Source organism: Caretta caretta, chromosome 1 (genome assembly GCF_965140235.1).
Source record: "Caretta caretta isolate rCarCar2 chromosome 1, rCarCar1.hap1, whole genome shotgun sequence".
Taxonomy (NCBI): Eukaryota; Metazoa; Chordata; order Testudines; family Cheloniidae; genus Caretta; species Caretta caretta.
The window spans coordinates 238,230,060-238,248,179 of NC_134206.1; the positions used below are offsets into that span (position 1 = coordinate 238,230,060).

Here is an 18,120-nt window from a genome sequence, read left to right on the forward strand (position 1 = left end):
ACTACTTTAGGCCTTATCAAGTTCTTTGTAAGGAGTCACCAAGCAAGAATAAAACGTGGGTTGCCCTATTTGCTTAGGGAAAAATGTGAGCATCACTAGTGCATGCCTCATGTGGATCAGTGAAAAAGTAGGCATGGGTCAGTGAAAACTTAAGCAAGGCCAGAGGGAAATTTGCAGCACTGTAAGCTGTCCCAACCACTGTCGAACCCCACACAGCACTAGGGCAGTGTAAAGTGACGTTTCTTTGGGGAGTCTCTATACTGTGCAAGTTTGAGTGTATGGCACCTCAGAACTATGCACTGTATACTTGGGCTGGTGCCTGGGTGTACAGCAAGCTCAGTGAATGTGTGTGTCACAGACAAAGTCATAGTCATATCCTTTATGTTATTTTAATGCATTTGATCTCTTAAAGCTTTAAAATATATACTTAAAATCTATACAATAACTAAGATCTGTGCAACACAGTTCAATAAAGTGCACATTTCCCCCCAAACTCTGTGTAAAACTTCAAAACGATTGAACATTCCATTCTATATTTTGCTAGTAGATTAGCCAAAAGCTACTCCTGCTCCCACCAAAGTGAACAGCATTTTTGCCGTTGTCTTCAATGGGAGCAGGATCAGCCCCAAAGCTGCCAGTTACATTGTCTCTGGCTCATTGTAAATCTATATTCAGTTGAGTCTTCTGTTTACTAAAGCAGACAATACAGAAGTGTAGAACTTCCAGACAGCTCCAAGTTTCTATTTATTTATTGCAAACTCTTGCGAAATAAAAAGCAGGCCCGTACCTTGTTGAGACCTCTATTCTTCCAACTATCCAGGGTTTATATACATATCTCTATATGTGTAAAGAGAATAGTCTGTATCCCAAATAGCAATTGCACATTAAAACCCATTAGAAGAGATTGAGTGAGTTTTGAACAGTCTGTCACCTAAAGTTAACCAGAATGTATTTCTCTAGAGGGATTTCTCCCAGCTTTTGTTTTTGTCTTTTAAACCTTTATTTATTGCAACAGACAGTTGGGAGGCTTCCAAACAGAGAACTCACGGTGAAGTGCTTTTTGAGGTCAGTGAGGCCTGAGGATCCACAAAGGGACATAAGCGTTGTGACACCCATTGTCACAACAGCTAACTTTTAGGTGCCTACAAAATCACTGGGACAACAATGGGATCCACAAAGCCTGAGTGAGGCACCTAGGCTCTGTATACAATGAATGGGGAGAGATAGGAACCTTAGAATGGGATCTACAAAAGCCAGCAAGCTAGGTGGCTCCCCGCCTAAGCTAGCCAATGGGAGATGCTCATGAGGGGATGTGTCCTAACCCCTACCCCTCTCAGGGAGATAGGCACCTAAGTCCAGGCTGCACAGAGGTACCTATCCCCACTAGTGCTATGCGAACTGGAGGAAGATAGGTGTACCTCCACCTTACTCTCATGAGGACATGATCCAGTCGGCTTGTTCAGAGGCCACCAAATGCCACACAGAACAGCAGGGCGAAGGAAGAGACACTCCCTTATCATCTTTAGCTCAGTGGTTAAGGTGCTCATTGGGATGTGTGAGATCCCTGGTTCAAGTTCCCCCTCAGCCTGATGAGAAGGGTGGAGCTGAACAGAGATCTGCCATCTCTCGGAGAGGTGCCTTAGCCACTGGGCCATGAAATGATTCTCCCTCTTTTTCTGGCCCAATAAATAGTTAATTGTTCAATAATGTAATTACCAGTGGAACAACGTGAATAGGGGTCTCCCTCAATCTCTCCTATCAGAATATCCCATAGCCCAGTGGTTAAAGCACTAATTTGAGAGGTGGCAGATCCCTGTTCAAATTTCTGCTCATCAAGTTGAGGGGGGACTGGAAGCAGGGCTCTCCCACATCCCAGGTGAGTGCCATTAGCACTTGGGTAAAGGGAGCTTTTTTCCCCACACTGTTTTGTGTGGAGTTGGGCCGCCAGTGAGCATGATCAGGCCCCACACACAACCGAGAGGGAGGACACCCTATCTTCCTCCGGTTCATGAATCGCTCTGGGGCTTAGGTGAGAGAAAGGCACCCAGGTGCCTAAAGGCAGGCAGCAGTGTGCATACCAAGGGCCAGAAACATAGGTACCTAGGGAAATATTCACTGCAAAACCTCAGGTGCTGAAAGAGTTTTGGTGCCTACAGGGTTAGGCAGCAGCCAAATGAGGTTTTTGTGGATCATAGTGGTGCCTAAAAATGGAACTTAGGCACTTAAATCTGGAGGTTAGGCGCCTAAGTACTTTTGTGGATCTGGGGCTGAAAGTTCTGAGCCTGGAGAAATTGTGGAAATGGCCCTTCAGATTAGGAGTGTTATGTTTTGATGCACAGTCCTCAACTGAGCAGGGGCCATCAATCAGGCTTGTACCCAGTCTGCCAGAAAACCTGGTTTTAACACTGGCCATTTCCTACCATTTCTCCTGCTTCTGGAGATACAGACAGGGGAAAAAAGTTGCCCTTTACACTGAAATCTCTTTTTGATCATAGTTTCACTCATATAAGTTGTTATATTAGCATCCATGACAGTAGTTTTCCGAGCACAGGATTTTCAAAGGTATCATTGACTTTTATGGGAATTGTGCTTCTAAGTCACATCAGTGCTTTGGAAAATCCCACCCTGATTGACTTATAGATATGGATCCCAACCTACTGCTATTGAAAACAATGGCAACTATCCCACTGAGCTTGGAAGTACTCACAATATATGTTCCAGACTGGATCTGATTTCCAGCCAGCACTATATATCTTGTTCAAGAGGCAAATTGCTCTTGATTAAGAACAGTAGTTTCTCATATTCTTCTATAATTATTGAGCAAGTTCTTCAAGGTATTCAAGATATTTTCTTCCTTTTTAAAAAAAATAGTTGACACATATATACCTAGGCTTGGCAGAAGTTGATATTTATTTTTCATAAATGTTTATTTTTAAGCATATTTTTTATCTATTTAAATGTTCACACTGGAGGGAAATTAGATGGGGTCAGACAATAATTATTTAATGGCAGTAGATGTTAAAATTTGAAAAGTTAAAGACTTCTAACAACATCACATGTAAAAATAAACCAAGTAAATAGCCTTATATCAAACTGTTATAAGTTCTCAAGCTGCATTTTTCCTACTTTACTTATCTGTTAATTTCGTTTATTATAGATGGAAATTTTTTTCATCAGTTTGCATGTGTACAGTGAAATCAACCATTTACTAATATAGATCTAGTACTTCAAAGCCTATATATAGATATAGATATAGATATGGTAGACATGTCCTTACATGACATTTCCCTGTGCAATCACCACATTGTATATACTCTCTGTCCTGGCCAATATTCAGGGAAGTATTTATCTCATTGGACTGGCCCATGGTACAAGATGTAACCATGTCTGAACATGGCGGTCAACAATCATGCTCGTTGTATCGGGATTTAATCATGGTTAGCTGACATGATACAGAACATGTTATAAATCCTTGTATACACTTGGTTAAACTGTGCTAAGACCCAATACAGCTAACACAATTGCTGACAACTGTTTATACAGCATTACATTTCATAGCATAAACCAAGCCATTGTGGTATCTTTCTTGTTAGGGACTCATCTGGAATGATCTTTCCTAGTAAGGAAGCTGGCAATGGACATGCCAACGCATGAGAGATGTGTGAATGGTTTTTCAGTTGGATGTATTGACATTTTGCTAGCCACAATCCCTCATCTATGCTGTTATCTGACTGCAAAATTTGAACAAGAAATTCAGTTCTCTCAGAGGGTTCATCCACTTGCACATCAAATAGGGACCAAGCCTTAAAAAAAGGACCACACCTCATAAAACATGCAGTGTGATCTAAAGATTTAGAAGTCTAGAATGTTTTTCAATCATTGTCTCTTTTACTATTTTATGGCACAGACCCATTTCTTATGTAGACTGATCAAATGGCACCATCAGAGTCTGGTTTAGACAAGCTTAGGTGCCTAAAGCTAGGACCATAACTCCATATTTAGGCACCCGACTAAGTGGTCTCAATTTTTGAGGAGCTGGCAACGAGCTATCAGACCATTTATTTGAGTGCTTTAATACAGATTTAAATACGTAACTTTTGGACACCCATGTTTTAAAATATTAGCCACAGTTTTCTTGAAACCATAAATAATGGTTTTCTAAAAGCATCTCATTTTGCAGGTGGCAAGGAGTTTATTACCAGCTGTGTCTGATGTAACATGTAGAGGTGAGTGAGGGAGTTCAGCTGGCTAACAGTGATCACTACACAAATGACCTAGATATTCTGTAAGGGTGACTTCCCCATGGATAATAGCACCGATGAACTTTCAAAAGGCAAACTTTAAAGCTATTAGGAAAATGGTTTTAAAATAAACTGAATAGTAGGGAAAAAAAACAAACAAAACACTTGGGTCTCAGCCAATGGACTATTCAATAACAGAAGTCTGTTCCAAAAACACGATATCAGAGGTATAGGATATCTGTGTATCATTAAGCAAAAAAAGATGAGACTAAACCCATGATGATTAAATGGCAATGTACAGGAATTCCTTAGGGCATAGATGGAAATTCTGCACAAATGACATGTCTCATCCATCTATCTATAATAGACTGCAGCACATTTTCCAGATAAGGATAATGGGCAAAATCAGAATGAAGCAGAAACAATGTTACCGAGATCAAGCCATATGGAATTCTTTAAATGCACTAGACCAGTGTTTCTCAACCATTTTGACACCAGGGACCAAGGCTTGCTGCCTTACTAAACTGTCATGGACCGCTTGAGAGAAAAAAAATGAACAGAGCTTCACTGGTATTTCTTGCTGTTTTTTCTTGCCAGGCTTTTCTTTTTTGTACTTTTTTGTAAGGCATTACTTACTTGCTTATCAACACAGGGCCACTACTTCAGTTCTATTTGTTAAAATAAAGTCCAGTTCAGTAGGGGCGCTGGAACAATTTGGATAGTGGGGGTGCTGAGAGCCACTGAACCAAACTGTAAACTCTGTATATAATGGAAACCACTTCAAGCCACCCGTAGTTCCAGCACCTATCCAGTTCAAAAAGTTATGTGATATGAAAATGTTAACCTGATTTTTAAACATTGTTTCAAATGAAGGCTACCAATAATTTTGGCTACAAATTTTGTATACCTCATTTTGTACATTAGAGACAATTCAGTTAATTTAGTTTAAAAAAAATTTAAAAAGTCAGATGCATTCACTCACCCTACTGTTAATGACATGTTTGTGCCTGTCTTGTAGATGCAAGTCTTTCGATCTGGGAATGAATGTTTGACACGGACACTTGGAGCATCTTTCCAATGCTCAGCTGGTTGCAGTATTTTGTTTTCGTTGCAGTCATCACTGAAAATCCAATTTTGCCAGGGTATGTGGAATGGAACAGGAGGAAAGTTTTGACAGTGAATTCATCGAGTTGTGGGTATTCACTTCTGACTTTGATCCAGAAAACAGGTAGAGTCACTTCATGAAACGGTAACTTCAGACCCTCATCACTTGACAGTTCCAGCAACTTATCCTCCAATGATAGGTTTCAGAGTAGCAGCCGTGTTAGTCTGTATCCGCAAAAAGAAAAGGAGTACTTGTGGCACCTTAGAGACTAACCAATTTATTTGAGCATAAGCTTTTGTGAGCTACAGCTCACTTCATCGGATGCATCCAGTTGTAGTGGCTCGTGAAAGCTTATGCTCAAAATTGGTTAGTCTCTAAAGTGCCACAAGTACTCCTTTTCTTTTTCCTCCAATGATAGTGACAGAGAGGTCTCAGTTTCTAGAGAGGAACATGGATCATGAACCCATTGCTTTCCTTTTTGTGGATCAGAGTCTGATGGGAAATAGTCCTCAAATGTTTGGAGAGTTGATTTTAGATGGGATGCAATATTTTAGGTAGGAGAAGCAGATCCAAACCTTTACTATCATCAATAGCCAGAAATGCAAAAAATGGGAACATGTCATAATAGTTGCACCCGACTTTCTCTTTCCAGACTTGAGCTTTTCTTTTTTTTTTTTTTTTTTAAAAAGGCCATGATCTTGTCAGCCAATACAAAGACACTTGACATATGCTGCCAAATATACAAGTTTGGCGAGCCATTGTAAATCCTGAAAGTATGCTGCCAGAGGAGACAGAAAGGCTTCAAGTTCACATACACTCGGTTTAATACCTTGCCATGGGATAACCACCACACTTAAGCATGTGAGAGTAAGTGGTGGTGTTCAGACCCCATTTCTTCACACATTGTAGCAAAGATGTGAGAATTGAGTCCATTTGCTTTCACAAAATTCACAATTTTAACAACTATACCAAGGACATAAATTTCTCGGCTGCCAAGACCTTTTGATAAATGAAGCAGTGTGCTGCTTGAGCAGTCGGTGCAACTTCCATCATTCTCCCCACTACAACTGAATTGTGGCCGCTCCGTCAGTGCAAATTCCAATGCCGCGATCCTACTGAAGTCCATGTTCTGTCACATACTCATCTAGGACACAAAAGATTTCAGCACCTGTTGTGTTTTGTGGCAGTTCTTCTCAGCAGAGTAGATCTTTGTGAAATGCACCATCATAGGCATATCATAGGTGCACATAAACAACAAGAACTGCTGCGATAGAAATGTCTGTTGATTCATTCAACTGAATTGTAAACCGGCTTTCTATCAACTGAGCTTTGATATCGGTAGAAGTGGTATAGCTTGACTTTAGTAAGGCTTTTGATACTGTCTCACATGACCTTCTCATAAACAAACAAACTTAGATGGAGATACTATAAGGCGGGTGCATAACTGGTTTGGAAACTGTTCCCAGAGATCAGTTATCAGTGGATCATAGTCAAGCTGGAAGGACATATCGAGGAGGTCCTGCAGGGATCGGTTCTGGGTCTAGGTCTGTTCAGTAGCTTCATCAATGATTTAGATAATGACATAGAGAGTACACTTATAAAGTCTGTGGACAATACCAAGCTGGGAGGGGTTGCAAGTGCTTTGGAGGATAGGATTAAAATTCTAAATGATCTGGACAAACTGGAGAAATGGTCTGAAGTAAACTGGATGAAATTCAATAAGGTCAAATGCAAAGTACTCCACTTAGGAAGGAACAATCAGTTGCACACATACAAAATGGGAAATGACTGCCTAGGAAGGAGTACTGCAGAAAGAGATCTGGGGGTCATAGTGGATCACAAGCTAAATATGAGTCAACAGGGTAACACTGTTGCAAAAAAAAGCGAACTTCATTCTGGGATGTATTAGCAGGAGTGTTGTAAGCAAGACATGAGAAGTAATTCTTCTGCTCTACTCTATGGTGATTAGGCCTCAACTGGAGTATTCTGCCAGTTCTGGATGCCACATTTCAGGAAAGATGTGGACAAATTGGAGGAAGTCCAGAGGAGAGCAATAGAAATGATTAAAGGTCTAGAAAACATGACCTATGAGGGAAGATTGTCCTATGAGGGTTTGTTTAGTCTGGAGAAGAGATGACAGAGTGGACATGTTAACAGGTTTTCAAGTACATAAAAGGTTGTTATGAGGAGTAGGGAGAAAAATTGTTCTATTAACCTCTGAGAATAGGGCAAGAAGCAATAGGCTTAAATTGCAGCAAGGGCAGTTTAAATTGGACATTAGCAAAAACTTCCTAACAGCCCTGGTGGTTAAGCACTGGAATAAACTGCCCAGGGAAGTTGTGGAATCTCCCTCATTGTCTAACCTGCTCTTAAAAATCTCCTGTCACCTGACACCTGACACCTGTCAGGGATGGTCTAGATAATACTTAGTCCTGCCATTAGTGGAGGGGACTGGACTAGATGACCTCCTGAGGTCCCTTCCAGTCCTATGATTCGATGATCTCTGCAATATCAGTGATTCAACATGACTGTATCATTTGACAGTGGAATGCTATTCACTTTTTTGACAGCTCCGTCGCCCAAGACTTCACGATAGGGATCTATTACAGAAGGCATGATTAATTCTTCACCAATTGTAAATGGCAATTTGCATTTAGCTATTCATAGGGATAGCAGCTATGATGCCTTTATATCAGACCTTTATTTGATGTTATGGTGTTGTACAGTAGTTTCTTTTGCCCCTTCACTTCATCTTGCTTCTGTTGGAAGAATTCCACTGCCTTTTCTTTTAAATTCAGATGTTTAGTTTCAAGGCGTCAAATCATTTTTGAAGGTTTCATAGCATCTTTGCTCAGATTTGTGCCACACATAACATAGAGAGGTTTCGGGCATTTCACATCCTCACTTGCAACAAACCCATACTTAAAAGTAAGACTAATCGTATTTTTGATAGCTGAACATTTCCTTCTTCTTGATCATATTCAGAGTCACTCGCATCTCTGTTATGTTTTTCTGAACTTTTGTTAGTTCTGAAAAATAGATCCAGAGGTAATTGCTTTGACAGTGACACTGTCTAGTTTCGCTAAGTAAAATTTTTATTAGGACTTCAATTTTTCTTGTTGCTTTCTGTTAACTACTTCCTTCCAACAAATGAATGCAAATGTGATTTGCATATCAGTATCACGGGCACCAATGCCAACCCAGTCGATTTATTTAAAATGTTCAAAAATAATTGAATGAATGCTGTGATGTAAAATGCAAATACACAAAAACCTTTACATTTTAAATATTAATATTCTGTGTTAGGGAACTCTCAGGGATTGGCAAGAAGGCTGGTCTGGTCATTGAGAAACACTGTACTAGAGTATGTAAGAGAGTATAGCCCCTCTAGAATACTGTGACAGGCTGCTCTATTCCCTGCTGGATAGCACCGCCTCCTGGTGATTCTGGGGATTAGCTCAGTCAGGCCGACACCCCTTCCAGTGGTTAGACCCTTTCAGTTTCTCCTCTGCAGCTCTTCTCTCATTCTCGGGAACTGCAGCTGTCCTCTTCGTGACTCAGCCCTATATCCAGGTCACTATTCTTCCAGAGGGAGAGCACATCAAGATTCTTCTCTTTAGCAATCTCAGGCAGTCTTCTGCTTCACTGCCTCACAGTGCCACTCCCACAGTGACTAGCAGGGGAATCTGGGCCCACCCTCTATCCAGGTTCTGGCTCAGGGACCCTCTACACAGCAGCAAGGCCAATTTCCTGCACCTTGCTGCCTTTACCTGAGTCACTTCCATATCTCCTGGCCCTCGCCACTCCTCTGAGTTTGACAATCTCTTCACTCCCTCCTCCCAGGGAGTAACTTTAGGCAACTTATCACTGTAGCCCTAAAGCACTCCTCCCTTCTCCTAGGAAGTGACTGAAGCCTTCTCCCTGCATCCCCTTCTGCTTTCAATTTCCTGTCTTTTGGAGAAGCCCCACTAATCCAGCATAGGTGAGCTTCTCTCTAATTAGCTGTCTCCAGCCTACCCTCCTCCCTCCTTAACAGCATAATTCAGCTCTTGTAGGGCCAGTGTGGGGAGCACACCCCATCACAGATACCCAAGTAGTACATGGGATAAAGTGGTGGAAGGGCGGGTTGCAATTAAAAGCAATGATGATATAGCACAGAAGATGGGTCAATATTTTTTCCATCACTTATTTACTGTTGATTGTGATGTGGAACTTCCTGGTTCCAAAGGCATTTAGATAAGAATTCACAGGGTGGTCTTAAAAAAAAAGAGAGAAGTCTCCAAAGAGGAAGATATGGAGCCACTCAAACTCACATGCAGTACAACACCAGACTGGAAGGAATTCCGCTGGACCAGAACTGGAAGGAATTCCACTGGTGGTTCCAAGGGCGATAAATAACAACACACTCTAGCCCAGATAATTACTAATGAGATTATACAATAACCTCCTCAAAACAGCAAACTGTTCCTGAAGACTGGAAAGTAGTTAATGCAGTGCTTCAGCTTCAAATCAGACCCACGCGGGATACTGGGAATTACAGACTAGTGAGCTTCACCTCAGTTCCAGGGAACTCAATTGAGCGTGTAATTAAGGAGAAAGCAGAACATTACACTTGGATAATAAAAAGAGATAGGGACAAACCAGCACAGCTTCTGTAAAGGAAAATATGTGCCTCTCTAAACTGTTAGGGCACTTCACAGGAATAATAAATTAAATCATAGATACATAGGGACTAGTGGACATAAATTTCCTCTGATTTCAAAAAGCATTTGATGAGTTCCCTCCATAAGAGACTATGAAAGAAAATAAATAACCAAGGGTAAAGTATTATGCAGGATTAATAACTGGGTGATGCATAGACAACACAGTAACAATAAATAACTAGTCTTCAAAGTGGAGAAAGATAAGTGTGCCCTAAAGCCAGTATTGGGACTCATATTTCTCAGTATACGAGGCCTAAATTTCCAAAAGTGACTAGTGCTTTTGAATGCCTAACTTGAAACACCGACAAAGGGCTGATTTTCAGAAGTGCTGAGCACCCATCCTCTGAAATTTGGGCCCCTTTAAGGTGTCTCAAGTTGGCCTATCCAAAAAGCTGAAACTGCCCAAAATCATTTTTGAAAATGTAGACTCCACTTCTGCGAAGACATACCTTATGCTTAACTTTAAGCACCTGAGTAGCCTCATTAACTTCAGTGAAACCACTCAAGCACTTAAATTTAAGAATATGAAGTCTTTGCAAGTTTTTGGCCTTTGTTTTCTGGAGGAGGACAGGTATAGCAAGTGGCAGAAGCTGACTGATGACTTGAAACTCTTCAGGTTAACGAAAACTAAGAACTGTAACTCCAGATCTACATAAAGTGGGGGATTGGCAGTATCATATAGGATAGAATTTAACTTAGATAAAGGTAAGGTAATAAACAGAGTTGGCCAAAAAATTTCCAAAGAAAGGTTTTCTATCAGTAAATAGGTTTGCATTTAAAACAAAATGTTTCACAGACCATTTTGAATATTTGACAAATTTTTTCAGTCTAAAATTTTTTCAAAATGAAAGTTTTAGATCCCCTCTGTTGAAACATTTCCCAAATAAAAATATTCAAGAAATAACTGAACTTTTAGAATTTTCATTTTTTTCATTTGAAATTGTGTTTCCCCCTATTTTCTGACTGTTCTCCAACCTTTGCTAATTCAAAAGCAGTCAGAAAGCATTGAAAGGGTTCTTTCTGTTTTAAAGCAACACTTTTAATGATAAAGAAACTCTTTCATTTTGAAGCGTTAACACTAAAACCAAAGTGTTATTCTTATAAATGAAAAGTGGCATTTCCCCCCACTTTCTTATTCTTCTCAAACTGGAAAAAGCAGAAAAACAGTAAAAAGGGTGGGGAAAAACTCACTTTCCCATATTTTTGATGGAAAATTAGAATTTCTCAATGGGAACATTCTAAAAGGGATTCTTCACACAACACAGAATCAATCTGTGGAACTCTTTGCCAGAGGATGTTGTGAAGGCCAAGACTATAACAGGGTTCAAAAAAAGAACTAGATAAGTATATGGAGGATAGATCCATCAATGGCTATTAGCCAGGATGGGCAGGGATGATGTCCCTAGCCTCTGTTTGCCAGAAGCTGGGAAGGGGCGACACTTGATGATTACCGGTTCTGTTCATTCCCTCTGAAGCACCTGACTTTGGCCACTGTTAGAAGACAGGATACTGGGCTAGATGGACCTTTGGTCTGACCCAATATGGCCATTCTTATGTTCAGCCAGCTCTAGTAATAAACATTGTCAAAAAACAAAACAAAAAACAACACACAACAGGAAGAGCAAAATTTAATATATGGGAAAGACATAGGGGTCTTTGAGGAGATCGGTGAAGGCACATAGGCAGTGCCTGGCAGCAATTAAACAGGACAACTGTGTGCATTGAAAAAGGATGGAAAATTACACATTCATTACTATGCCATGACAAAAATATAGTATAACCTGGATTACCTCATCTCATTTGAGATGGCCACCTAATCAATAGCAGTGATTGTAAAAGTACAAAGAAAGGTGCTGAAAATGGCTGGAGAAGTGTAAGACTGCTAAATCTAGGACTGTATCAGCTAGCACAGGATTTAAATAAACCCTTTATTACCTAATCCTCCAAAGCAGAAGAGTTCAAGAGCAATTGGTTAGAACCGGAAAAATAAAAAAAATCAACCCCTTCCTCTTACACTGTCCTGTGTGCCTCAGCTAAAACCACATCTGCACAGGGATTCAGGAAGGACGGACAAACTCCTCCCACAATACACTAAACACCAATTGCTAGAATGGTTCCTGTTGGTGCAGGACTAAGAGCCCTGGGATATATGTACCCTCATTAATTCTAGCGCTAAACACATGCAGCTGCTGTGTCAGAATAGATGTGGGTATACTGGGACATGTGTGGGTCTGTAGTATGGACTCTTGGAGGCAGGCGTGGCTAACATGAAATCACATGTGCACAAGCCAGTATGTGGGTACACACTGCAGTGTAGACTTATTCTTAGAGAACACCCCTAGTGACCTCAACAGGGGCAGGGAGTACAGACCTCCCTCAAAATGCTAACACAGGATAGTCAATACTGTTAAACTACAGGAATTTTTGAACAAATAAAGGGTAATTACTTCTTCACACTGTTTGAATTCTGTGGAATTCACTGCCTTGTGGCTAGATTAAAGAAAGGTGTGTAATTGTATTACCACTAACAAAATGTGTAGCTTCGTAAGATAAAATAAAAGATAATGAAATCTCATGTTTTGGCCTGTAAATCTCCTATGGGACTCAAAAAGTAATGTTCCTTTGGAGCACAGCATTATACTATTGGCTAGATACAGTATTAGTCTCCCCTCCGACCCTTCTGAAGCACTAGTTGCTAATATCTTTGCCACTAGCAGTGTCTATTATTTAATACTTCTGCTGCATAATCGGTGTGCATGGCACTTTAAAGATCAGATAGACAGACGATAAGCTCTTTAAGGCAGGAATGTTCTCTAAATACCACTGAAGGCAATGGGACTTTTTCTACTGATTTTGATGGGTGCAGGGTTGGGCTGTAAATGGAGAGACTCGGGACAGAACATTTAATTAGGAGGATACTGGACTCGGGCAGTTATTGATCCCTTTCCATTGCCAAATTCTGTTTGCTATATTTTCAACAGAAATGTTTTCCTGAAAATTCTCATGTCTGTCTGAATCATATTATTTTCAAAGGATTATTTTCAGAGTCGAGAGTGGACTGAATGGAAGGAGACTTTGCCCTGGATAGCATGTTACATAATTTTTCAGGCTACTATAAATCTTTCAGTTTATTTACAGTAAAAAGAGTACTCTTACTTGCAGAAGACTGTGGAAGGCAACTGCTTATGATGCTCTGAAGGACAAGAGTTTGCTAATCTCACCCCCACCCTCTGCCACACACATTTATTGAGAATACACAATGGGCATTTATATCTGTGGTAACCAATCAAGTTATTTTTCTAAGAAAAGAAAGACCAGAGTATGGTAATCACTATAGAGTGGGGACTCCTTTTCCTGCAAGCCTTTGCTATAAGTGCATTGAAGAAAAATGTGACCACAGTGTGATGTAAGGATTTGTAAGATCAGATGCTGCTGATCTTTAAAGTTGCCTAAGCTACCTCACTACAATGCATATAAATTGTATTAAACAACAAAGCATAAGAAGAGAGTCAGCACAAATATAGTACTTAGGATTTTAAAAAAGTTTGCTGTTGTTTTTGTGGGCATCACTTTAGGGATTCAACTTAGGTGAATTACTGATTTGGGGCATGGTCAAAAGGCAGATAACTTTTGGAGTACTGAGCTAAAAATTTACTAAAAGGTTACTCAAACATGGGGCTAACAAGTCAACTGCTTCAGGTCTGGGTGTGGAAAAGGAATGGATAGATGGATAGATGCAAATAGCATGAAGTATTCACTTTGTGGGTGATGAAAGTCTGATACCCTTGTGTCACTATTATCTGTCAGACAGTACATTTGATGAAGAACACACAATGCTCATGTGTATTACAGCCATCTTTCTCAGACCTACTCAGTGTGCGAGAGGGCAAGGAATAAGCATATCGCTCCCTAGTGGCTACAGCCTATAGAAAATATAAGTCCTATTCCTACTAAGGACGCATGAATGAGTTACAAGTTGTACAGCTTTAGAATCTATTGAAAATAGAGCAAAATATTTGCATGGATGAAAAGGAACACAATAGTTGCTATTTAAATAAATGACTTATTTTAAATGGTACTTCTAGATTTAACAAAGCTGTATAATATCACTACATTATATAATAAAAATAATAGCTATAGCATTCCTGTCTAAACTTTGGGTGTTAAGCCTAATGCTGAACTCCAGGGGCCAAATCTTTCCCTCCTGAATCATTTTGCCCTCAGGCAAAAGTACCATTCAAGTAAGCTCCAGATAGACTCTAGTGGCAGCTTTGGCTGAGAAACGGATGCAGCACTTGACTCAGGGTGTATATGTATGTCTCTTTGTGACTCTACTGTGTGTTATTCTTTCCACAGCAAATTGGTAAAATTAAGGGAGCCCCTTGAATGACTGACAATGATTTTGAACACTGCAAATAAATCTTTTGTCTGGGTGGTTCAGAACTAATTAGCCCCATCAGCTTCCTTCATATCAGTACGCCCACACTTATTTCTGTCTAATATGCTGGAAGACAAGGAAAAAAAAGGAATGATTAACTCAAGTGGATTCATTCTGGGATGGGTCAGGTGATTTTGAGGACAAGTGAAGGAAGGACTCCACACATCAATCAGATTGTCAATGCCAGGGAGATATTTTTATCCATCATATATACTGCTAAACAGTTTGTGTCAGGTTTGGGGTGTACTGAAATGTCTATGCACTTCTAGTTATCATAATTTCATCCTAATTCATTCCTTCATAATTTCATAGTCAAGAAGGGAACTAGAATAGGTGTGGCAAGTACTTACTTATCCACAGAATATGTACAGCCTGGATGTGAGAGCTTCCACACAATAACTCAACTCTGACTAGTTGGGATCAATACTTGGGTGTAAATCATGGGTCCCATTGACATCCCCGGGGCCAGGATTTCACCCTATGGGTGGGAGTGTAGTTGATCCTGCATGCCCAGTCACTGTTTGGTCTCTATGCTAAAAGTGACAAGAAGGATGTCAATGACAGCCAGCTATGGGATTGATTTTGTGCTATAGACCACCTGCCCACTAGAAAAAGAAATGAGACCAGGAACTCTTTTCTCATAGGCCAGCCATCAGATGGTAACTACTTCTGGCCACTGCTGAACTGGATCAGACTCAGACTACTGACCTAAAAGAGAAAATCTCCATATCCTATTATTAATTCTTTCAGCCCTCTCCTGATAAGATTTTAAGAATGCTATAACACGGTATGTATACCACCTCTAGAGATTATGGGAGAAAAAGCAAGGACTCATTTACAATTTTCATGTATGTTTTAGAATACTGAAGTTTTATCAAAACACTGTTTAAACTTTAATCTTATTGTAGGTACCAACCTTTTTATGCTTCCAAATTTTTGTGCATGACCTAAAATCTTTCCAAAATCTATATGGAACATGTGGCCAGTGTTTGTCAGCATGATGTTGTCATTGTGTCGGTCACAGACTCCCAGAATGAAGGTAACAACGCACCAACCAGCACAGGAATGAAAGAAATTCTTTAATGCCTAATTAATCAAAACAAAAACACAAAGAAGAAATATACAGTAATGTATTTTTTGTTATACTAACATAAATACCAAGTCCTACAAGCTCTTGTGCACATGCTTAAAGCTAAATACAGGCCTAAATGTTTGCAGGTTTGGGACCTAAATTAACAACATGGGAACTGCCAGAGTACAACAGACCAATGGTTCATCTAGTCAGTTCTATCTCCAGCATTGACTTATTTTGGATAGTTCTTTTGCATTTAGGTGGAACCTTTCACCCAAGAACTCAATGAACTTTACAAACACTAATTAATGAAGCCTGGGCAAGGCATCCAACCTCCATTTTATAGAGAGGTAAACTCAAATATAGTAAGGTTAAGTGAACTACCGAAAGTATCAGAGATTCAGTGGCAGACCTAGGAATATATGACAAGGAGTCCTGATTCCTAAACCCCTGCTCTAACCACCAGATACTCACAAACGCTCTGTCTATACTGCATGCTTCTTTTGGCAGCATGTAGAGTATGTACTCAGGTAGCACCCAGCATGGGTTAAGTCTCAGTGTAGACTGTGAGGCACAGTTTAGACAACTAGAGTGAAGACACATCTGAAGGGTACCCAAGTACATACTATACATGGCTCTCTACTAGCCAAAACCATGTAGAGGCCTGTTGCTTCCCAGCTGTTGGAGCCTTTCCCCACTGCAGGAAAAGACTCTAGCAGCTGGGAAAGGCACCAGCAATGGGGAAAAGCTCAGTGTGTGTGTGGGGTGGTGGTGGTAAAAGGGAAGAGTGGCAACAAGGAAAGGCTCCGGCATCTCCCTGCTGGCTAAAGCCCTTCCCCACCACAGGGAAAGACTCTGGCAAGGGGGAGGCAGCAGGGAAAGGCCACACTGTCATGTGTAGCTCCATGTACTGTATACACCACCGAAATTGGCGTGTAGTGTATACATAGCCTTATGTACTGATCCAAAGCTTTCCACTGACTTCAGTGGGCATTGTACCAGTCCTTCTATGCTTCAGAAGAAGATAAAAAATCTCCCTCAAATGAACCTGTCCAACCCATCCCACCTGCCCAATGCCATATCACAGATAAGAGGAGAGTGAGAAGAGAATTGTTCCTAGCTCTAGATGGTGATCAGATTTATATAAATCATGAGGAACTATAGCCCACGCAGGTTTTATCTTAGCTACTGCAGTGTAACAACCACAGATAGCATTCTTATTTATGAGGGTCAGAACTGCCTGGGAATCTTATTAAGCTATTTGTCTCAATAATAATGTGAGCCATTTATATGCAGACTCTATAAAACCGAATTCACAATTATTAAGTTCTTGGTCGAAACCTCAGTGCATACAGTACTGTACCATCTTTATACTATACTATCCAATATAAATAATTGTTTGAGTCCTGATGATATTACTGTAGTATTATGGAGCTAAATCTAGTGACTGATTTTGATGGTAGCACTGTGGAGTGATTAGACCACAGCACAAGAACTCAGTATACCTGGGGTGTATACCTGTGTCATAAATATAAAGGGAAGGGTAAACCCCTTTGAAATCCCTCCTGGCCAGGGGAAAGCTCCTCTCACCTGTAAAGGGTTAAGAAGCTAAAGGTAACCTCGCTGGCACCTGACCAAAATGACCAATGAGGAGACAAGATACTTTCAAAAGCTGGGAGGAGGGAGAGGAACAAAGGGTCTGTGTCTGTCTGTAGTCGTCTTGGCCAGGGACAGAACAGGAATGGAGGCTTAGAACTTTTAGTAAATAATCTAGCTAGGTATGTGTTAGATTATGATTTCTTTAAATGGCTGAGAAAAGAATTGTGCTGAATAGAATAACTATTTCTGTCTGTATATCTTTTTTGTAACTTAAGGTTTTGCCTAGAGGGGTTCTCTATGTTTTGAATCTAATTACCCTGTAAGATATCTACCATCCTGATTTTACAGGGGGGATTTCTTTATTTCTATTTACTGCTATTTTTTATTAAAAGTCTTCTTGTAAAACACTGAATGCTTTTTCATTGTTCTTAAGATCCAAGGGTCTGGATCTGTAGTCACCTAAGCAAATTGGTGAGGCTTTTTATCCAACATTTCCCAGGAAAGGGGGGGTGCAAGTGTTGGGAGGATTGTTCATTGTTCTTAAGATCCAAGGGTCTGGGTCTGTAGTCACCTAGGCAAATTGGTGAGGCTTTTTACCAAACCTTGTCCAGGAAGTGGGGTGCAAGGTTTTGGGAAGTATTTTGGGGGGAAAGACGCGTCCAAACAGCTCTTCCCCAGTAACCAGTATTAGTTTGGTGGTGGTAGCGGCCATTCCAAGGATAACGGGTGTAATATTTTGTACCTTGGGGAAGTTTTGACCTAAGCTGGTAAAGATAAGCTTAGGAGGTTTTTCATGCAGGTCCCCACATCTGTACCCTAGAGTTCAGAGTGGGGGAGGAACCTTGACAACCTGACCATGCCACTTAGTCGCTAGGTGACTTTGGAGACATGTCACTTTTCTGTGCTTTGTTTGCCCAACTGTAAGATGAGGATAATAAAGCTTACTCACCTATGTGAGTTCA

The 18,120-nt window shown here is 40.5% G+C and overlaps 1 protein-coding gene across 1 annotated transcript in view; it reads right to left on the bottom strand.

Annotated features, from left to right (window-relative positions):
* PIK3C2G (phosphatidylinositol-4-phosphate 3-kinase catalytic subunit type 2 gamma) overlaps positions 1-18,120 on the bottom strand; it is a 276,099-nt gene that overhangs the window by 91,503 nt on the left and 166,476 nt on the right. Inside the window, exon 23 of the mRNA XM_048827594.2 lies at positions 15,404-15,573. Coding sequence (XP_048683551.2) covers positions 15,404-15,573 — 170 coding nt within the window. The remainder of the gene's footprint in view (positions 1-15,403; positions 15,574-18,120) is intronic.